Raw genomic sequence first — 23,443 nt, forward strand, 5'->3', positions numbered from 1 at the left:
GGGGGGGGAACTCCCGGCGGCGTCTGTCGCGGCCCAGGGAAATGGGAGGGCGCTTCGGCCGCGCCCCTCGGCGCGGCAGGGTAAGGGCAAGGGAGCGGCCGGGCACGCGGCCGTACGGCGCCTCACGGCTGCGAGGGTCGGAGCGGCTCGCGTGACCGTAAAGCTGAGCGGAACCCTCCGGGCCGAGGTAACGCAGACCGCCCGAGGGCAGCTCGGCGTCGCTACGGCGCTCGCAGAAGGGATTCTGAAGAAACCTGCCTGCTCGGCGAGCGCCAGCCGCCCCGCCGCTGCGCTCCATGGGGGGCGGTCCGGACCCGGAGGCAAAGCCGCCGACGCTCAGTGCGATCGCCCCCGGGGCCCCTGAACCCGCCCGGCGCCGAGGCAGGCGCGAGCCCGAGGCACGCTCTACGCGCGCCCACCGCATCGGAGCGACCGCGCGACGGGGCTACCCTGAGGGCGGGGCTATGCAAACGAGCACTCCTTAAAGGCTCCCGCCGGGACAACGCGATCTTCGACAGACAGCCGGGCATGCGCGCGCAGTCCCGAGCCTCGCCGAGCACAGCCGTTGGTTCTCCGCCGCTTTTGGGCGGGCGGAAGCGGAAGTGTGTGCGCGTGTTCTCATTTCCGTCGAGTGGGCGCGCGGCTTGATTCGTTCTGCCCGGGTGACTCGGCCGCCGCCGCCGGGAAATGGCGGGTGAGTCCTAGGCTGGGCCCAGCCGGCTCGCGGCCCACCTGTAGCTGGCGAGCGAGGCGGCGGAGAGCAGGGCGGGGTGTTGCCGTCGGCCATCTCTTAGGGAGAGTGTCGCCTGGAGCGCGGAGGGTGCCCCTCCCCTCGGCCGAGCCCGAGTTTGTGCTGGGCCGCAGACGGGAGCAGGGGCCCCTCGGTGGCCTTAACATCCTCAGCAGAGGAAGTGGAGCAAGAGCTCGGGCCCTGGGTGTCGGGTTGTGGGCTGGGCGTCTGCTGCCTTGAATTTGCTCTGCACCTGAGCCGTGTGGCGCGCCGTGTGCGGCTCTGTGCCCGCCCGGTTATTGATAGCGTTTCCGGCTTAACTTCATTCCGAGTAACTTGAAATGCAAGGAAGAACTTCTGATAATGCTGCTGGAATTGAAAGGCAGGATGGGTTTAACGCGCTTGCAAAATACGTTGATAGGTGACACAAGTTTTGTGCACTAGATTAGACTTCGCAAAACAGGGTAGCTGTAATTTCCTTCCTTCCTATCTGCTCTGGAAGGAAAGTAATGGCTAGATAATGGCTGGTAGCATTCCTCCCACAGTTCAGGAACACCTGAAATGCATTAACTCTTACTCAAATGTGGTATCTGCATATATTTTGGAAAACACTTTATAATGAGAAAACAGATTTACTTAAAAAGTAGGCAGAATGAAAAGCGAGAACTTGCAGGAAGAACTGTGCGCTTTGAAATGAAGTCAGTGTTATGAAGTTGTTTCTTCTCTTCTTAAGAACTTTTTAAAAATACTTTCCATGAGTTAGACTGACCCAGATTGTACATATCTAAGCTCTTTCAAAAACTCTTTTTCTTTAGGACTTACTCCTATGGAGAAGAAACTGGCTGAATACAAATGTAACACAAACGAAGCAATTCAGCTAAAACTAGGTAATGTCAATTTTTAATTATTGTGTGCTCAGAATATTTTAACATCTATTTAATATTAAAATCCTTATAATTAAATCTACCTAGGTTATAATATGTACTTATTAATATACAGACACAAGAATAGGAACACATAGTCCAATTTTGTTGAGAGTAGGAAAATGCAGCTACAGAAACTCAGGCTTGTACCTGCATAATAACATCAGCAATTTATGTTACTAGAGTGCATTGGAATTATGTCACCTTGTTCTTCTTGAGGTATTAGTATGTTCTTTTAGTTTCTTCTTCTCTAGAACTTTTGCTACAATATAGTCTTAAGTATGCATCGTATTTCTTTCGAGGAAATGATAAACACAATAAATAAAACTGGAAAGTGTTCTTTGGTTTGTTTTTTTCCACCTCTCCCTCAACATCTAAACAACACAAGCCATTTTCAACAGTCTTTAAAATCTACATAGAAGTGCTACTCCCTATTTTTCAGAACTGTTTATTGTTTCATATGGCTAACTTGTAAACTTGCTTACTACCACATCCAGAATACAAGCAGAATTACTGAACTCTTGTTGGACTGACTTATATCTGAAACTTACTTGTATTGGTAATTAATAAGAGAAAAATAGGTAATACGGCTATGCTTTTTTATCTTTCCAAACCTTCAGCATTTTGTTTCCTTGAGCAGTACAAATAGCATCACTTATTAAGAAAGTAAAAATAATTAACTTTTTAAGCGCTCTGAAGAACTCCTATTAACAGTTGGTTCTGCAAAACTTAGACTTTTAAATGCATAATTGGCTTGAGACAAAATGTTATTCTTACCAAAACATGTCTTTGAGCTGCTAACCTGTGAATCATTTCTCTTCCATTTAAACAGTTGTTCAAATACTCATTCTGTGACTATTTATATATAATCTATATATCTAATGTTTTGATTTTCCTCTTCTGCCTTTCTAAAACTGAAGGAAAGGATGAAAAGTTATAGAATATATCTAAGTAAATTTTATCAAGACATTTGAGGAGTCACTCTATCAGTTTTCAGGGCGACTGCTTTTTTACTTGTTCCCATTACCTCACGTCACCTAAGATTTTCAGTTTACTTTTTTCTTTTTGAGAGCATAGTTCTGGGTTTGTTTGTTTTTTTTTTTTTTTTTTAATCTTGCTACTTTGTCTCAACTGTGTTGCTTTCTGAATCTGTTTTTGAGAGGGCTGAGTTTCATCCTGTTATTAAGAAACTCTTCATTTATTTTACTCCCTGAATAACTTCATTAATGGAAAATCCTTTTTACTTCATCTCCAGTTCTACTGGGGTAAAACAGCAATGAGGTTGTAGTTTTATATTTTCTTAATTAAAAAAGAACACTTAATAGCACTGTTAAGTCCTACAGCATTGCATGCACTTGTAACTCATTCTAAATTAGTATGTAACTGTCTTCTTGAGCTACCTATACCTCATTCATGGGGCTGAACAATCACATTAACACCTACGTGAAGAATTATATCCCTTCCAATTTCAGGTAGTTATTTTAACTACGAATGGAGAGGATATCTGGGAATTAAGTATTTCAGTCTTCTCTAAGTCTTCCCAGAAAATCCTACTTTAACTTCTGGTTTCCCTCACTAATCATAAATTTTGTGATGGAAGAACTTCAGTCACAGTTACTGTGCAGTAGCCACTGCTAACTCTGTAAGCATGAATAAAATACTTGTTTGCTACATTACTGAGTGTGAATAGATGCTACTTTAGCAAATGCTTTCTCGTTACTAGCAAAGACCTCTAACACCAAGGGTTTGAAGAAAAATAAAAGTTGTGGGAGAATTGCTGATTGTCTTGGTAATATTGGTGAAAATACCAATATTAGTGTAGATTTGTATGTATCCATGCCAATTCTCCAAAATTGTAATGTGAATATTAATGCCCATAAACATTTCTCTGTTCATCATTCTGTGAAGACTCCCTACAATGAAGCGTTCTGAACTGCATGTGAGAGAAGAATGACAAAATGAGAAGGAAGCTTTGATTACGTGATTGGTCTTGCTTACTGTAAGAATATCCAGCTGGGCTGTGTCCTTAGTGTTCACCACGAAGTGAAAGTCAGTCATTCAGGATATACATACGAAATCATATACGTCTGTGTCAATTTCTCCATTTTATTGTGCTTACTGATTTGATTTGAGGAAATAACGTGCATCTGATTTGCACAGTCTTTATTTTGTTTGTGTGCCAACGTAACGTAGGTTCGTAACTGAAATTGTTTATAGTGAAAGAATGCGTGGACATCTAGCGTAGAATTCCTGTATGAACAAACTGAAGCTGCTGACTTGGTTATGCTCTTTTTTTCTTCTCAGTTCGCTTTCCTGAGGATTTGGAGGATGACAACACAACATTTAATCCAGAGTATAGCCATCAAGTGTTTGGTGATGAGTAAGTTAAATTATTCAGAGTTAAATTAATAGGTCTTAAGGGGAATCTTGTTTCCGAATTGCTTTAAAAATAAATAAATAAAAAGAAAAAAGAAATAATGCTACCAAACTATTGTAAAGTGACATGGCAGTACTTCAGTTTTGTGATTTTATGGTTAAATAATGGCTTTGAATCCTAGCCTCTGGAGTTTTGGCCTTGTAGTCATTTTACATGGTATTTTAAAGGTACTTGCAGAGAACAAAATGCCTGGATTGCATGGTCAGAATTGCTCATTTCAGCTGCTGTTGTGTTCAAGTCATCATTATAAGATTTGCAAGAATTAATAGTTCTTTATTAAAACTTTCACAGTGAAGAGTGCCGAAACCAAAAAGCATCTGTCAATAGTATATCCATTTATTTGTTGTTTTTTTTTAAATAACAATACACCATGGAATTTTTAATTAAAGAAGACCATAGATATCAACTTAAACTCAATTTCTTGGCTGTTTTAGATCACTGATTGTTAAATATTTAACTCAGAGGTTTTCTCTACTAGAGATGATAGACTTTGTATAAGTTAAATGTTCAGGGGATACACAAACTGTTTAGAAAAACAATATAGTCTTCTCTCCAAGTATTTTTTCATTTGTATTGTAGGCAAGTTTGCCACTGCATCCCTAGTGCTAAAATGTCATTTAATATTTTCAGAAGAGCAGTAGTAAACACTCTGGCTGTAGCCAGAAAGAAAAGGAAAATCCACATGCACTTAACTCTGGACTACTTATTTTTCTTTTACAATTCCTTTAAAAAGCATTCTAAGTACTTAGAGTAGGATGCGCTATCTGTATTAATTATACCTATACTGATATAGGTACAATAATTAAATGTAATAAAATCAGTTGTACTACTGCATGTCTGCAGCTGTCATTGAGAGTCATTGCACTTCTCATAATGGGAGAACTCTCCAATCTGTCGGTGTAGTGAACGGGCACACTTTTATTCTGGCGTTTCAAACTTCAAATTAGCGATGTGTTACCACAAGAAAAGATCAGGTTTTATATATTAAAAAAAAAAAAAGAAGAAAAACACAATAGTTTCTGCATTTCTTTTCTTTTTTTTTTTTTTTTTTTCCTGAAAATGAATCCTTAAGACTTAAATGTAGTGTTTATATTCAGGAAATATATTTTTTTTTCAGAATATTTAAAATAAATAGAGCATCTCTTCCATAGTTATTTTTAACTTGATTCTAATAATACTGTTCACTAGAAACATACTTGTTGCTACGACTTGTATCTGGGTATATTATACAGTATGGCTTGCAGTAGTATGTTCCAAAACTTTACACTGCTATACTAAGTTTAGTAAGCGTTGTTTATCAATTTGTATTAATATTAGTGAATTTAAGACAATGATGAACGTAAATGCAATAGTTATTTCAAGTATTCTTTGAGTTAGTGCTATAAATATACAGTTGCTGTCTTACTGAGTTCAGAAACGTGTTCTGTTTCTCCCTAGAGGAGCAAATTTACTAATAAGAACAATGTAAGGCATTATCTCTGTCTATATAGCATACATCCAGCTTCATTCTCTTTCACTATTAAAAGGTTTAGTACACCTCACTTGGAAGGAGGATGTGGATTTAAAGTCTTAAATACTGTGGTTTGAATATTTTGCGATGAAACTCATTTAGAGGTCTGACTGTGCTTTTTTCCTTCCTCAGTGAAGTTGCCTTTGGCTACAAGGGACTGAAGATTCTCTTATACTATATTGCTGGTAACCTGTCAACTCTCTTCCGCATTGAATATACATCTAAAGTTAATGAGAAGTTTGACTGTGTGGAGGTAAAGACAGAGCCAGACTTGTACTTATTGGGAACGCTTTATGGGGACAAACCTTCAAGGGCTACTTATTGCCCTTCCAAACATGTTACATTAAAAATAAAGCTTCCTATTGTGCTAACCTGAAAAAAAAACATAGAACTTATTTATATGTTTTCTCATTGCTCTTTCTTTTGACTCTACTACTGCCATCAAAATTGTACCAAATGAAAAAAAAAAGTCTATTTTCATGCTAGCTGTCTCCAGGAGAGCTAGTGGTTTAATTCATATTTAAGAGACTACATTAGGAAAGAAAAATGAATTTTTTGGAGTAGATTCTGGTGCATTAAGAAAATTGAATATCATAATTGAATATCATCTGAGATTTATTTAGTTTTAGGCAAGGAAAAAACGATTTATTTTGAAAAGAGCTGTTAATAAGGTGATTGGTGAATCTTCACAATGTTCTGTAGTGTGAAGTGGTCGTACGTTTGCACTGACTTCAAATTACTTTGCCCAAGAAATCTATTCTCGTCAAGAGTAAACATCTTTATGATTTAAAGTTCATATTTCAAATTCATCAGAGTTTATTTAAATGCTTTCAAGGAAAAGGCTTTCTAAACAAAAATTGAAATGACTGTGTTAAATTAGTTGTACAGGTTTTTGTTTCTGTGTTCTGAAGCTGCGTTAGAATATAGTTAGTTCAACAGGCTAAGTGCCTGGACATGTCTGAAATACTTCTGAGGCTAGGGCAGCCTACCTTAAGAGTGAAAGGTCAGGTTCTTCAATGTTTGTAAGGTTTTTAGAGGTAAAGAAAAAAGGAAAGCCAGTTGGTTAAGTGATAACCATATTAAAATCAAACAGACCACCTCTCCTTCCAGCCTTTCACCAACATAATTTCAAAATCACGTCACAGTGGGAATCCATACCTCAACACATTTGTATTGACGTGCTATTTTCTGCACAAATAAAGCCACTTTTCTTATCTGGAAATATAAACAAGGTAAATGAGCCCTAAGCTTACACTGCAACTATTTCCATTGCTCAGAATCCTTCCTACTTTCAGGCTCAGTATTGCCTCTATTGAATTATTTTTCAATTGCATAATGGAGTGATAGGGACAAGAAAGAATATCCATTTGAGCTAGCTTCCAGATAGTTTTCTGCAGGCTGTGGCTGAAGAACTTTCACTGTGCTTCCTGTGATATCACTAACAGACTGTGTGTCCTAATAAGCTGCTCATGTGACTATATCTGATCTACTGTAGGGGGAAAAAAAGATACAGCAACCAGACTTGTTCTGCCATTTATATTTGCTGTTTAACTACCTTAAAATATTAACAATTTGCAGAGATGAAAATAAGCACAGTGTTAATTTAAATGCGTATTGCCATTTACTTTTCTAAGCTAACTGTTTAGTTGCTTAGGTCATTTGAGTTAATCATATTAATGCATGAACTATAAACGCTATGCATGACAGATAATCTTTGTGCTTCAAATAAATGGTGTTCAGGAAAGGACATAAGTCTCTGCTTTGAACAAACTGGTTACAAGTGAGAATTGAGCTTTAATGCTGTTTAGTTATTCATACTCTTGCATTTTGTATCTAAAAGCCCACGCAGGCCATTTGACCCCATAGTATTAGCTGTTTTTCCAAGGTCTCTTAACCAGGCATATTTACACATCTTAATATGTTCTCTATGAAGATGCTTCTATACTGCACTAGTGGGGAAGGCTCAGCGAAGTCTTGTCATGCTTTGAACAGATGTATGTTCTTCTTTGGCACTTCATTTAATGAAAATAGACAGAATTTATCCATTGGGTGGCGTCAATTCTTTTAAACATCTGTAGAGAGGCTGCTTTCTTCTGGTATAAATACGAATAGCATTGACCTCTGAATTGCTAGCTGCTTTCAGATTTGCAGCTGTACAAGTAGCTTCCTTTTCTTCCAGTTTTCATGATGGAGTGAGGGAAAGTATTTCACTAACCTCTGAAACAATCTTTACTATCCACGTGTTATCATGCTTTGGGGCTGGTCTGATATATTTGTTTTAACTCAAGTTAATGAAAGTGCAATTTTAATATTGGATATACTTTAACACTGCAGATGATTCCACTGCTCCTCACTGACGTTAATATTTATAATTGGTAGAAAAGCTCAGCTTTCAAACGTATTTCTATGGTAACTTTTAAGTGAACACACCACTTTGAAATAGCATGAAAATATACACAAATGTGGTAACTGCCTATTAGTATAATTATATTAATATTATCCAGAGTCAAACGTAATGTACGAAGAGATCCTGATGGCTCAATTAGTCCTACTACAAAACAAGTTAGGTTACAAGTCCTTACTGTGTTTCCTATCTTCATCTCGTATGATTTCCTTAGGAAGGTAATACATACTGGTGCTTGGAAGTCTTGTTTTAATTGTGGATTATTTTACGTATCTTTTGCAGATGTGCAAAATGAAAGTCACTAGCAGTGATTTCCTCTGACTTTATCACCAGGGCAGGATTAAGATCTGTGTAAATATACTTGCAGTCTGAAAGAAAGATGAGCATTTCTGAAATGCTGTGCTCCTTACAAATACTCGTTCTTGTTAACGTATATAATTCAGTGATTCAGCAAAACATGGCTCACTTTCTGTTACGCAGTTACATTACGAAATGCAAGCAAATACATTAAGCTAGCATTGCTCGAAGATGAACAGAAAGGGGCCTTTGTTTTGAGAACAAAATTGATGTAAAGGCTGTAGACATTTTCACTGCGTTGTTATAGCAAGTATTGTAGAGCTATATCTTAATCGCTTTATAGTGCTCTCTACAAATATAAATATAAATGTTGGTAGTACCAAACCATTAAGAATAAAACTTGTTTGTGCTGAACCACATCCATCTTTCTCTATACTAAAAATGTAACTGAATGATGAAGTGCTATTCATTTGCAGGTGCATTGCCTCTACTTAAGGAAGGATGGTTGAAAGGACAGGAATTAGTAGCATGTTGTATTAGCCTTTTGTAGTGTATTTTGTTCTAAGCATCTTAATTTCCCTGTTTTGAATGCTAAGTAGCGAGGGTCTTGGTTTCAAACTAATACCCATCATGCACATAAACGGTGTGAAAGAGCTGCTTAGTAAGTTAACACAAAGTGTTCTTGTGTCAGTCCTTGTGGAAATAGATACAATACAAACATTACAGCTGAACTCACCGCAAACTCCATTAAGTAAAAACCTGGATTCATTGTCCAGAGGAAAGTTTGAATTGAATGTAAGCTCATTTTGTTGAATGTAATGTCAGGCTTTTAGGGGCTGTATTGAGGAGTACTGTTTTGTTAAGTTGAGACCAATTCATTAAGTTTTATTGCCTGGTGAGAAGCAGTAATACGTTATTGTGAAACTTCATCAAATATTCATGGTTAAAAAGAAGTAGTAAATGTATTCAATCAAGTGGTCTTTTTGGGGTCTGAAAAGGATTATGAAGTCTGCTCAGCTGATAGTCTGTAACTTTCAGTTTGGTTAACTGAAAAGGGTAATTTTGATCTCTGAATTTAATGTTAGTGTCAGAACATTTCTTCCCTCTCTGCTAAGTTAAATTTTACACGTCAGAATTATTAACCATATTTCTAAATTGTGTTTTTTATATTGTCAGCTTTGTTTTCAAAATATTCTTTGATTAGAGTACAAGCAAGCATTTCCAGCACAGACACATAAGGATGCAAGAGTGGTGCTAGCTGTCACTTTCTTGTTTGGGAGCTACCATTTTTTAGTCTTTGTTCCTTTTTCTCCACTCAGTTCCGTACCCCCTAATACCAGTTATGGTGTTTGTTTGGGAATCCCAGTTCCACAAGACTGTGTGCAGCATGGTCACAGAGGTTTGCTGGATGAAAAGCTTGAGCTACCAATTTTATTGCATTTTTCAGAAACTAATGTTTCATCGAACGAACTAGGAAAACAAGAATATTGTTCCTAGTGCTTGATTGAATCCACAGCTTCCTTCCTTATCTTGCTGGTATTCCTTATGTTCCTTCACACTGAATTTTTATTAGAATAGTTATCAACCCTCTTCGATTTTGCTTAGACAAATTAACAGTCACTAAATGTAAACATGTTCAGGAACTTATTCATGTTGTAACTACTAGCTTTTGAATACTGATAATGGTTCGACTGACCCTTTTGTGTCTCTTCAGTTATCTTTATCTGCTCAAAGGTCTGAACAACAGGAATATTTGTCTCTTTTAAAGTTACTGATAGGCCATAGCATTCCTTTTTATATTCATCTCTAATAGCAAAATGATGACTTTGCTGTCTTTTTAATCTTCTGCTGATCCCGCCCTGTTTTGTATTCCCCAGGCAGATGATGTTGAAAGTAAAATTAGAGAAATTATTCCTCCTGGCTTTTGTACAAATACAGATGACTTTGTCTCTCTGTTGGAAAAGGAGGTCAACTTTAAGCCCTTTGGAATGCTGCTACACACATATTCTGTTCATAATGAGGAAGCTGGTGAAGACATTGCATATCAGATATATAAGGTATGAAAAATAAGTGAAACTTCATAAGCAAGCAAATTAAAGTTTATTTTGCAGCGAGGCACCTTCTGTAACGCTCAACATATATATATATATATATATATTTACATATACATATATAAATATTATCATTTGACCAACTTATTGGTTAGAAGCATTCTTTTTTTTTTTGTATGGGGGGAAGTAATTAGGTTTTGCAGATTTTTTTTTTTTCCTTTTGCATCTGTGATAGGTTTCACCTGACTTCTCCTGGCTTTTTCCCTAGGCTGACATGACGTGTCCAGGCTTTCGAGAATATCATGAAAGGCTTCAGACATTCTTGATGTGGTTTATTGAAACTGCTAGCTTTATTGATGTAGATGATGAAAGATGGAACTACTTTATAGTGTAAGTACAGTTCTAAAGCAACAGTGGACCTTATTACCTCCACAAAGCCTGCATTTTAATTGTGGCTGGCCAATTATTGGAGCAGTATAATGATATTTTTCCCAGGAAAGAAAAACCATTGTTTATCAGGCTTGAGTTTTCCTCCATTATACTTTGGGGAACCTTGAGAATAGAGCTGAATTAAATGCTGTTGTCCGTTAGAGCCCTGAATGTAGGCTTAAACAGTAAAATAAGCTTTGCCTGTGTTTTCTTTTACTTGCCACCTATTCATCTTTATAATAGGCAAGTGCACTGAAGTGCTGTAAAGAGGTCTGATTTATCCAAGTTGCTGCACACCAATTAAGTGAATTGTACATTCAGAACATAGCAGGTGTACCCATTGGGCCCTCACAGAGTAGCTTGCTGACACTGAAAATTCAGTTGGAGAATGGAAAAGAAAATGGACACTGCATGGGAGCGCGACTGTAATTGACCTGCTTGGCTTTCTGTTTTATCTGCAGATTTGAGAAGTATAATAAGGATGGAGCTACGCTCTTTGCGACCGTGGGCTACATGACAGTCTATAATTACTATGTGTACCCAGACAAAACCCGGCCACGTGTAAGGTAATTGGCGGTGTAACTCGTGCCTTGCCTTTTATTTCAGAAGAGGGAACTGCTGAAGTTCCCAATACTTGTTTATAATGGTGTTGATTTGTTTTAAAAAAATCCCCATTATTAGTTGGCTACGCACCGATTTATTTCATTGTTCCCTTCTTGAAGCAGAGGGAATTGCACACAAGTTTTGAATATTTAGCAGTTCTAAGATTCTGTAAGAATTATGTTTTAACATTAAGACTGATGCATGTGTTTTAAGAAAAACTTAGTTTTTATGCCTTTACACTGCAATGTTTGCAAAAGCATGCATTTGAACTGAAATATCAATACATTCCTTTGTCTGTAGCCAGATGCTGATCTTGCCACCATTCCAAGGAGAAGGCCATGGTGCTCAGCTTCTCGAAACAGTTCATAGATACTATATGTCTTCTCCTACAGTACTTGATATTACAGGTATACGTTAAATTTCTAACTCATTTCACCTGTTTGGTCACATTCAGACACTGCTAGCCCACAAGCCAGCTTTCATGTTCACTTGTTAGAATTAAGTGGCCTTTTGAAGGTTTAGCTTCAGCTCAGTTCAGGATTAACAGTGCCCTATTTTACAGAAGAACTGTATATAATGTAGCTCCTTAAATCCTCTACTTAGAGAACAGCACACCAGGAAAATTCAATCCCTAGCATGCATGGATTACCAGCTAATTAGCCATTTTATTGTGAGATATACAGCTGAGTTTGCCAGGAGATCAAGCTTTGTCAGATTCCTTGTTCAGCTAGTTCCTATTAGCCAAAACTCAAAACTGAGAAAAATCTGAAATAGTGTTTTAACACGTATGTAAGCCAAAAGTCAACAGACAAAAATCTGCCCAGGAGTTGTGCTCCATGAGCATGCACTACTGACTGAATGCACCCCTCATGTTAGAGATGAGCCAATAAATACATGAAAGTGAAAATTTAATGGAAGAATGGGGGGGGGGAGAGGGTACACACATCTTAAAAACATAGCATTTAAATGGTTAGAATCATGACATCTGTCCTGTAGTTTAAAGTCCAATATAGGAAGAAATACAGTTTAAAAATATAAATTGACTAATCTAAGGTCTTCTAAGACCTCATCTCAAAAGAAGAGAAAGACCTTCTATTCCTCTACCCTCCAAAAAACTAATTAAAATGCATTACAACGCTTGCTTTCTTCATAGTATCACTGCAGGATAATCCTAACGCAGGGTAATCTACCTTGTAATTTTAATCCAATTCATAGAAACCTAAAGAAGCATAACTTCCTTTATGCAGTAGGAAGTCTTAATCATTGTGTGATTTTTATCCTTTTTTTCCACTAATACTACAAAGCTTTACATAGCTTTTATAACTGAGAATAAACAGTCTTAAATATAGTACTACGTAAATCATATGACACATTCATGGCTCAGTGCCTTTAATGCAAATTTGTAGCAAACAGCAAATTTGCACTAAAGTAACTCTTTGGATTAAAGCAGGAGGAAGCCTGCAATATTCTGCATGGCACTGAAGTTATGTAATCTTACACTTCTGCAAGATAATTTATTGTCATTCTGATAGAAAGTCAGGCTTGGCAATCTTGATAATGGACCAAATTCATACTTATCCACTGAAGTTGTTAAGTAAAGCCTTTCCTCTCTTCAGAATGATTAGAATTTCAACTTCCTTAAAGAAACTAATGCCTAAAAAAAAATGTATTTCAGACTTTAATATTTGCAATGGATACTTTGTCCCAACTACCAACTCATAATCCTAGTTGACGCAAGTGAAATGTATGTTGGTAGTGCTTACCATACAGAAACTGCCTCATCTTTCTTCTAACTAATTTGAATGAAAAGGAGCAGAATAAATGAATCTCAGTACAGCCTCTTCAATCTCTTTTGCAGAATAAGTGCTGTAAGTTTTGCCACACAAGATTATTGCACTCATGTGCAAATCTTTTTTACTGATGCAGTCCTAGGCAGTCTGCAACCCAAAAAACAAATTGCTGGTTGTGCAGTGCTGCATATACTAGGACCAAAACTTATATGCTACTCCTTTCTCTTTGTAACATACTAGCTTTTGATCATTCTTAAACCGCAAATGTCAACTACATAAAATAGTCCTCATCTTGAGGAAAAGGGGGAGAAAATGAATGAAAAAGCACAGCTGGAATATAGTCTGTTCAACAATAAATTGAACAGAAAAATAAAGGTAGGGTAGAGCATGACCCTGCTCCTCACTTGTAGTAAACCTGTTCAAACTATAAAGTGGTGATTAAGTCTATTTGCAGCATTGTAACATTTCCTTCTCTGTAGTTCATAGGTGGGAACAAAGTTGCAAATAGGACTATGTTGATGATCACTGAAGCTAGTTCTTGATTTTGTTGTTTTGGTTTTTTTAATAAAGCTGCAGTTTTGATAGCAATGCTGCTGTTTCAAGCAAGATGGAAGTAACTTCAAATTACCTTCAGCTTTTATTTCAGTCTTTATCCACATAGTTTGTCTTAAAATAATTATGATGCTCTGATCTGCTATAGAATAGAGGGAACATACAAGAAAAAAGGGTTTATGTTTTGAACTGTCTTCAACTTGTTTTGTCAGTCTCTTGGAAACGTGTATAATACTGTACACAGTACAATTTAACTGACATTGTCATACATTTAAAACTTTGATAGCAGTACTTATGATTAAGCACAGCTATTTATACATGATGAATGTTGCATCTGGTCTCGTCTTCCACAGCTTTTGTAATTGCATACCAGAAATGAAGAAACAAATAATTCTTAATTAACTATGTGCTCTTATAATTTTTTTTTCTAGCTGAAGATCCATCTGAAAACTACATAAAGCTAAGAGACTTTGTTCTTGTAAAGCTCTGTCAAGACTTGCTTTGCTTTTCCCCAGGAAAGTTAATGCAAGGCTTCAGCCAAGAAATGGTAATGGAAGCTCAACAGAAGCTGAAAATAAATAAGGTATTAAAACTGAACAGTGGTAGTTGGACCTATTCTTATCAAGCTAGTACAACGTAGGGGTGGAGACTTGGAGTTTACATACTGTGGTTTATTTCAACAGATTTCTACAGTGTATCTGAAAGTGAAGAAATTGCTTAAGATTTTAAGTAAATGCCTTCTTGTTTTCCATCTAATACTGTTGATGTAACAGAACTTGAAATATTCCAATTTCAAGTGTCAGTTTCCATCTCTTCAGGTATATCTATATAAATAGCCACTGTTGTTCTGAGAACACAGAATACTAAGGTAGTAATGCTAGCACTGCTACTGAGGCAGCTCTAACTGTTTGAAGGACTAAACTGTTAAATTGAACAATTAAACAGATAATTGTCCAAGTGATTAAACTCATTAGTAAGCTCTTCATTTAAAAATACATGAATGTGTTTTTTATGGAAGTGTTGAATGAGGATTGCAGAGGAAAAACCTTATTCAAATATATTCATTAAAATGTTATTGTTTGTATAAGAGAAGTAAGCCTGCAGCCTTCTGTACCTGAGATGTTACACCTAAAAGGATAATTAAGTTTATTTTTTAATAGAATCTAAAGATGGATTAGTATAGCAAACCATTTTATTTTTAACCCTGTTGCTCAGCAAAGGAGTAGTTGATCTTAAGTTCAGTTTAAACGTTATAACAGTTCATAGTAATACAGTAGAAACATCAGTCTGTTTCCTTTCCAGATGTCATAGTTGCTGATCAGTGTTCCAAAGTCACTTCAGTTTTCCACATACTGATTCCTTTGTTATCTTCCTAGTAAAAAGAAACATTTAAATATTCTTTCATTCTCATTTTTAGCATTTCCAGGGGACCTTGTGAAGAGCAATAAGTATGTCAAGATTATTAATATTAGTACAGGAAGTACTATGTAGTAATTAATTGCTTAATGTTACTCTAGTTCCAGTTCTTCAGTTCTTTGGATTACTTTTGGACTCTGACTTCTGGACTTTCTGCCATTCATTTATAGCAGATCCTTGAAGCACCTTCACAGACACTGCAACATTTTGAGAGGTTACACACTAGCTGTACTGGAATAAATTATTTCTTGAGGAGTAACTAGAACATTTGTTCATTTAACCCACTGCTAAGGAGGATCAGGCTGATTGAGGTTTTGTTGGTATCTGACTGATATCTGATAAGCTGAGGAGTTACTCAAAGTGGAGAAATACTGTGATACTACTGCTGAATGACCTCTTTACTCAGACATGTTCTTTATTCTCCTTTTTGTTCACTAGCAACACACAAGGAGAGTTTATGAAATTCTCCGATTGCGTGCAACAGATATGGGTGATGCAGAACAATCCAGAAGCTACCGGTTGGATGTTAAAAGAAGGCTGATTGGCCCCTATAAGGTATATGACTTATGTATCATTTAATACTTATTTCAAGGCTAATTATACCTGATTTTACTTCCATTTCCATAAATGTAGTTGATGCCAATTATGTTGCCAATCAACTACTATTAGTTATGCAGCATTCAGCTGACATACACAGATGCAGAGAACATTCATTCGTGGCTGTACCAAAGATCTTGTTTGACTCCTGTTACTTGCCCAATTCCAGCAGAAATTTATTACCCTTACAGTACCTAGCTACAAGTGGCATTAAATCCAATTAGAGCAAAGGGAAGGGAGAGGGGAGGGAAGTCACTTTCTTGGAAAGATTGAGAGTATCTTAAATACATAAACCACAAAGTTAGAAGTGAGGGTTAAATGCTATATATTTACACTAGAAAACTACGTATAGTTTAGATTCCTGTTCTGCTCATTGCCTAGGTCTAACAGAGCAGCTTGGTAACCTAGCCATGTCTGTACAATACTCCCTGTAGATGGGATATGATCTCAACAGTGAAGTTGAATCAAATACTCAACTTAGTGCAGAGTTACTTTCTTATTTCCTACCCAGTATGCTTTTGAGGATCTACTTGCTACATGTTGCATTAACTGATCCTCTAAGATTAGGGGTGTGTGTGTGTGTGTATGTATGTGTATATATAGTGTATGTATGTATCTCCTAGTTGCTAATGACATGAGTCTCTATATTGATTGCAAAAACCCACAAGCCTAGGTTCATTGCTGTAACTAGCATGTTAGCTACTCTGCAATTAAGTAATCACCAAGCAACCCAAAACCTGGTTGGAAAAGTTTCACAAAGTATCAGAAGTATCTTGATTAGCTTGCAAGCCTCCCTAAAGCAGCACTTATCCTGTTATACCAAAATAGCAGAACTTTGATTGTACTCATGTTGGACTTAGGGGGTCTGTTAGCAGAAATGAGAACTCAGCGCTGCATTAAACACTTGGCTGATCTGGAGATAACACCGTGTCATGCTGAGTGACAGGATCCTAATCAAAACACTTTCTATTCTCTTTTGTGAGTGTCTTGTCTCATTTACTAAATTTCACTCGCTGTCCACTACAAATAAGGCCTTGATTTTTCATCCAACAGGACTGTCACATGTCCTCAGCATGTAATTCAGCTTAATATTTGGAGGAAATCTAAAATGCCATAAGCAGCTTCAAATCTAGTGCTTCTAATAATTGTTTTCACTTTAGTCTTTGCATGTAATAAATCCATTGAGTAAAAACTTTACAGATATTGTACTGCTAGATATATGATATTTATCTTCTAAAATGTTAGAGTATTCTATTGCTTTAAATATTTCACTTTTTCAACCACAGTTCTCTTCTAGAGATTGATCAAAACAGCCAGTGCCCTTTCCCTGATTTTTTTTTTATTTTTTTTTTTTAGGTTTTAAGTTTCATATTCTAAACTATGGTCATCTTGTTTATGATTGTTCTGCCTAGTGAATGGCTTACATGCTAATTTTTAACAGTTTCACAAAAAAATCTTATGCTCCTGTTTTTAAAAAAATAGAATAAAACTTGCCAGAACTGCAGCTGAACTCTCAATATGTAGTAATTTGGGGGAGAAAGCAACCTTTTATAAAGAATTGGCAATATTACAGCACTTTTAATGCTTGTGTCATGTAAACACAACTCTTTTATAAAGCACTTGATAACTTCATTTGAATTGTATTGTACAGGTACAGTACAATTCTAAATTCTTAATATCTTCCACTATTAACAGTGGTTCTGCATCTCAGAGCTATTTCCTGACTAACTGTTGCAGAAATACAGAAAAATTTTGAAATGAGTCTTCAGCTTGCCAGATAATTGATAATACAGAAACTGTGGAGCTTTAACAGAAAAGGTTTCCTAGTTAAACTGTTAGTGGATTTTTCTTTGTTTGTTTTTATTATTTTTTAAAGCACTAGGGACTTCATAAAGACCTAGATATTGAAATGGAATAAATTCAGTAAAATACTGTACTCTTCACTGTTCCTTATGTTCAAATTACTGTTTATTTAATTGCTTAGAAAAAGCAGAGAGAACTTGCCAAGATGAGAAGGTGCTTAAGACCAGAGGAGCTGACAAATCAGTTGAACCAAATAGACCTAAACATGCAACATGAACAGTTAGAAGAGAGCTTCCAGCAACTTGTTTCGGATTACCGAAGAGTCCTAGAACGACTTGCACAAGCATGAGGATTTGACCTGTACAGGAAACTTGCAGATTTCTGCACAGTGTTATGAAGCACATCCTTAATTGCCACTTAACTGCAACAACAACAAAAAAAAACCTTGTGACGTTTTAATCACATTAAGGGTGCATTGTGTTTCTGTGAATTTTGAATATTTTCTATTTTAGTGCTGTAGATTTAAAAATGTTGTTCTTCGAGTTTGGGAGCGCTTAATGCTGAAATAAACTGTAGATTCTCAGATACAATAACACGTACATTGTTTGAATTTTTTAACCTTTCTGTTTTGCCTCAGGACTTAACAGATATCCAAGTAGCAAGTTAGTACATGATTGTATATATTTATACTGCAACTGTTCTAAATTTCTCCTAACTTCATCCTCCTCAGACTGTTTCACTTGGGCCCTACAATAATACTGTTTAAGCCTGGGCATTCTTCAGCCACATGAACAAGTTATAAGACTAGTTCTTTGGACTGACTGGCATGCATCTGGAGTACAGGCTCTTTACATCTTCTGAGAAGAGGATCCTGCTGCCACCAGCTATTAGGACCTGATCTACTTCAGATTCTACAGGGGGTAGTCTTAGGCATGTTTTTTTTTTTTACCATCCATTTTTTTTACCAACCACTCCTCCATGAATTCACTGGTTCATGTTTAAGAAAAAATACAATTGGAGAAGCAATGTATTGATTCCAAAAGCACTTTCCTTAGCTAATGTAAGAACTTACAAATCTGTAGGAAGCCAGTGCTTTTATATAGTTCCCTTACTTCGTGAATTCAAATATATTCTTTTTAGAATTTTCACTCTTCTGCCTAGGATATCTTATGATATGTGGTTCATCTACTGTAGTGTCAGAAACTATTACAGTTATTAATCATAGAATCACAGAATGGTTGGGGTTGGAATGAACCTCTAAGATCACCTAGTTTCAACCCTCCTGCTATAGGCAGGGACATCTCCCTCTAGACCAGGTTGCTCAAAGCCCCATATGTATTGATTTTACATTGCTAGTCCTTCCTTCAACAACCAGAAAGATTGCAATCAAACCACAAGTTCTATCTATTAAAATGTTTCACTTATAAAAGGCTATAAGCCACAAAGTTGGAAGTATTTGAAACTGTGAGACTAGGAGGTCTGTGCAATTAGTTGCAATGGAAGGCTGTTACACAGAACAGGACAGATTTAAGTCCCACTCATGCAGAACATACTAGCTGCCACTATATTGGCTTATATCTCTGGAGGGAATATCATAGGGATGGGCTGGCCTCCCCATCACTCAAATCTTCCTACAGCTTAAAAAGATAAACAATACATATACCAGTACTCAAACTACTCATTTAAATAAGTTTACCATGTTCTTTGTTCCTTGAGCTAAAAGCCTGCAGAAATGGGCTTTACCAGAAATGAGACTACAGATGCTGTATGAGCCTCCTTTTAGACCTACAAACACGTGTGAAAAGGATCATTGATCTAACAATTGCTGGATTTCCGTGTTCAAAATAGTCTTGCTTCTCGAGTCCAGAGAAACAAAGAGCAAACAAAAAAATCTCCTTTCATTCTTCAAAGTTCATTGCAAATACAAGAATTGCACCCAAACTGAAGGAAATTCAGGTAATAACAAACGAAGGCAAGTCCTTGGGAGTAGCATTTCAGAATTCCCTTTTACCACTGCAAAAGATCTTTATACCAGGAGCAGAAACGTACGTTGTTTTCTTTCTTTAGTAGATAAAGAGCATGCAGTAGTGAAAACATTCCTCAGATACAGGGTATGTGCTCCATTTAAGACCTCTTCACATTTTGAACAGAAGAGATCAAACAAAAGAAATCTAGATCAATGGGAAGAGCTTGATATCCAGGGTTGATTTTTTTGTTTCTTTATTTCTAAGTGGTAAGACAATAAGGGAGGTGTTCCACATTCAACATCTACTATGTTTAGATGCTTTTCTTCTAGTTATCCTCAAAACTGGATGGTGTTCATGTTTTTGAGACCTTCATACTTTCATGGAAAAGATAAAATCTTCACTTTGAATGAGTTCAATGTGGTAGGGACAGTGAACTTGTCATTGTGCATTCCTTAAAGCTGTAAGAATTTGGTAGAGTTTGCCTCATTTTCTACATTTTGCACTTACATGCTTGCTGTTCACTAACAAATGGTGATGTATATTGAGGTCCATGATCTTCAGGTATCGCTGGAAGGCACAACTGTATAGATGTGATCTAAGTCTGCCTCACTGCACTTACAAACTCTCCTGACTTTACTCATCTTTTCTAGAACACATTTCAGCAAGATTTCCCAAGGCAAGCTAACTTCCCCTTCCCTGCTGAGCTACTGCATTTTGCAGGCTCAGCATCATGGAACAGATAAATACCAGTGCTGAAGAAAGGACACCTACTTGTGATTAGTACAACACCCAAAAACCACCAGGTTGGCCGGCAAAAGCTGCTGTGAACTAAATAATCTTCTAAAACAATCTCTAAGTCTAAACAGTTTGAGCCTAAACCCAGGAGTATCCAATTGCTATGCTTAAACTAGAAGCATATTTCTATATTGCTCCAGGTAAGATTTAATGTATTAATAGCAATAAAACATCTTTATTGTTTCATAGCCTTTTATAGACTGCTTTCACCCTTACGTTTTAAAGCACAGCTTTGTGTCTTCCTTCCCACAACTTTTGCTTATGTTACTATTGGCCTGTGTACCATGCTGGTGGAAAAAAACATGGAGATTCTACATTTAGAAAGTATCAACACTGACAGCATGGAGACAATGTAAGTCAGACAGAATCTGCAAGACTGAAGAAGGGAACAGAGATGCTCAAAGGAGCTTGGCTAAAAAGTGATGTCGCCAGAGCTGCGTCTCAACACAAAGCAGAGGACCACTCAAATCACCACTGGTCATCTTCAACATTTCAGAGGATTTGCCAAACATGAACAAAAGACAGCTACATACATCTGGTTCTGATTGGTAACAGAACTTGAAAATAGCAGTAGTGATTCTTCGGGCATACTGTGTTAGGATATAGAATATCTCTCTTTTGCTGAGATAGTAATCTTTGTTAATACAAATTTCCTAACAAACTTCATCTGCTACTTATATTAGAAAAAAGAGAAAATCCTAACCTAAGCACAAATCAAAGACTACTGAATAATGACTGTTAAATTTTCAGATTAATCTAGACATTATAAACATTACAGAACAGTTGTTCTCTTGGAACATAAAACAGACTTCCTTTAATCGATCCCCTCTTGGTTTCTGATCTGCAAAAGGAATTGGGAAATCTAACTGCTAATGTGCACCTACAAGTATTTGAGAAATAACCTGCTGCTTAAGGACAAGTTAATTACAAAGCTGTCAACAGTGTCATTCTAATATTGTCTCCAGTTCTCACATTTTCTTATGCCATCAACAAGTTTTGAGGCCGTTACAATATGGAATTATGGTCTTACAGCAACAGACAAAAGCCAAATGTTCACTTTATTTTCTTTCTCAGCGGCATTTGATTTCCCTGAATAGGAAATACTTATTGACTTGATGAAAACAGATGATAATAGGTTTACCTAGACCATTTTGCTTCTCTCCTTTAGCAACACCTCAGGAAAAAATGATAGAGAACCGCTCCTCATCCGTGACTACTTTCATGTGAGATATGCTACTCTCTGCAGGCACAGAGAAGTACACCCATTCCAGCAATGCATAGTTACATATGCCAACCAGTGACAGCATGTGACTGCTTTACACTGAACTTCATTCTCATAGAACCAGCAGTTGGGTATCTGCAGTCCTAAAAATAACAAATAACAAAAAATAACATAAAACAGTGTCTGATGAAGTTCGAACTTGTGAAAGACAATACTGCATCGTACAACTAGGATCAGGGCAAAGATTTCCTCATTTCTGCTCTGCAAATTAAATAAATGTACATGTACCTCTTGCCAGTGAGTAGCTGGTAATGATGCTCACGAGGTGCAACTATGCAGCTTAGGAATGCTATTTCTTGATTTATTTCTAGCTATATTTTTCTTCTATTGTGAAATCCTGTCACACTGCTCTCACATTATACATGTCACTTAGTGGAGAACGTGGCTGTATGAAGTTAATCATTTTATTTTTGGAGGCAACATAAGATACTGTATTGATCTTTAAACTGCTCCATGGTGTGGATACAAGCTGCATGATAGGCCACCTACCATGCTGTGGCAGCTGATTAACTGATGCACTTTGCTCATGAGATATATCTAGGAGCACTGAGGAGAATGCAGCACCCTTTTTGTGATCACAGAACTCCTGGAGTTTGCTCCTTAGAGGCACAAATTCTTATAGTCTGACTGTTATGCTCATCCATTTCTCGGGCTTTTTCTAGAGTAAATAACGCAGGTAAATAACATCACTATTCCTATTTGAGTGGGGCTTTGAGTCTATCCTTGTTAGCTACATTATAAAATCGTATTTAAAAATTACCCATGGCTACAACAGGAGATAAAGAACTCTAGAGACAAACAGCCTCATCTTCCTTTCAGAATGTCGCTGACTCCTCTGGGTACCACATGTACCTACACGCATGTGAGGGTGTACAGGAACGATACTCACATTACTTGTACATTTCAGCTCCTTGCAATTACTGCCCTGGCACTTTCTGCTCATTTGAGTCCCTTCATTCTGATGCTTGCCCGTGGCTGTGTGATTCACATCCCACAACGCCGTTTCTCAAATATCTGTGGAGCCACAAAAACATAATTTCAAACCAACTGAAAATGCTTTAAATAAATAAATAAATAAATGCCGAATCCAAGCACAAAAGTAGTGGAGAAAACATGAAATTTGCAAGCAGACGTTAGAAGTTCAGCTCGGTTTTTATCGGAATGCAAAGAAGCCCGCCGCACTACCACTACAGGGCGGCTCTGGGTACTTCTGCAGGCGTGGTGACGCCCCACCAGCGCTCGAAGAAAGCTGAGCACCACAGCGAGCTTCGCTCTTCCTGATCTTTATTAAACAGGCCAAATTTGGCTGCGCAGAGGAAATAAGAAGAAATACGCGAGTTTGAAGTTCAAGCCCCGACCTTTAGATTCTGTAGAGACCCCAACAACAAGTAAATAGCAAAAGCTCAGAAAGTTCAGAAAGAGCAACTCAAAACTTTCTTCACAAATGCCGTGTTACTATAGCGGAGTAAAAAAGTACCAAGCTCAAAACGCGCTAGAATACCAGGCGGGCGTAACTCCGGCATTTGCAGAACAACGCTGCAGCGCTCCCGCGCCCGTCCCGCCGCGACGAGCGCCGTCTCACAGCCGCGGTTCTCGCAGCCGAAAGCTGACGAGGCGGTTATTCCCGCCCGAGCCGCCCGCAGTCGCGCACACGCAGGCCGGAGCTCCGGATCCCGGCTCCCTCCGAGCCGCGCCCTGACGGCTGCCGCCCGCTGAGCCCTCACCCCGAGGGCGGCGGCAGTGCTGAGGTGCGGCGGCGGCACGTCACGTACCTGGCGCGTGCCCGCGGGCGGGACTCGCTTCAGGCGACACGCGCGCGACGGCCGCGGCGCGAGGTGGACGGACCGCTCCGGGCCG

At 37.9% G+C, this 23,443-nt stretch overlaps 1 protein-coding gene and 1 long non-coding RNA gene across 5 annotated transcripts; one reads left to right on the forward strand and one right to left on the reverse strand.

The window, feature by feature from the left end:
- The first annotated feature begins 514 nt into the window (after positions 1 to 514).
- HAT1 (histone acetyltransferase 1) lies at positions 515 to 18,132 on the forward strand. Its single transcript, XM_042875063.1, has 11 exons — positions 515 to 694; positions 1,546 to 1,617; positions 3,958 to 4,033; positions 5,733 to 5,853; positions 10,179 to 10,358; positions 10,621 to 10,742; positions 11,243 to 11,347; positions 11,685 to 11,791; positions 14,158 to 14,309; positions 15,581 to 15,697; positions 17,724 to 18,132. Exons 1-11 carry the CDS (start codon positions 688 to 690, stop codon positions 17,889 to 17,891), a joined length of 1,227 nt encoding a protein of 408 aa, XP_042730997.1. The 5' UTR covers positions 515 to 687; the 3' UTR covers positions 17,892 to 18,132.
- Positions 10,383 to 23,424, reverse strand: LOC122182060. Of its 4 annotated transcripts, XR_006179693.1 has the most exons (4): positions 23,359 to 23,424; positions 22,476 to 22,600; positions 21,446 to 21,669; positions 10,383 to 15,098 (listed from the first exon to the last, which is right to left on the reverse strand). It is a non-coding gene; the product is annotated as an uncharacterized LOC122182060 (long non-coding RNA). The 4 variants fall into 4 exon arrangements; XR_006179690.1 differs by lacking the exon at positions 10,383 to 15,098 and having other exon boundaries at positions 21,355 to 21,669; XR_006179691.1 differs by lacking the exons at positions 10,383 to 15,098; positions 23,359 to 23,424 and adding an exon at positions 23,088 to 23,172 and having other exon boundaries at positions 21,355 to 21,669.
- Between the last annotated feature and the right edge of the window lie 19 nt (positions 23,425 to 23,443).

Source organism: Lagopus leucura, unplaced genomic scaffold, assembly GCF_019238085.1.
Source record: "Lagopus leucura isolate 7727_CA_CO unplaced genomic scaffold, USGS_WTPT01 Super-Scaffold_100012, whole genome shotgun sequence".
In the NCBI taxonomy this organism is placed as follows: domain Eukaryota; kingdom Metazoa; phylum Chordata; class Aves; order Galliformes; family Phasianidae; genus Lagopus; species Lagopus leucura.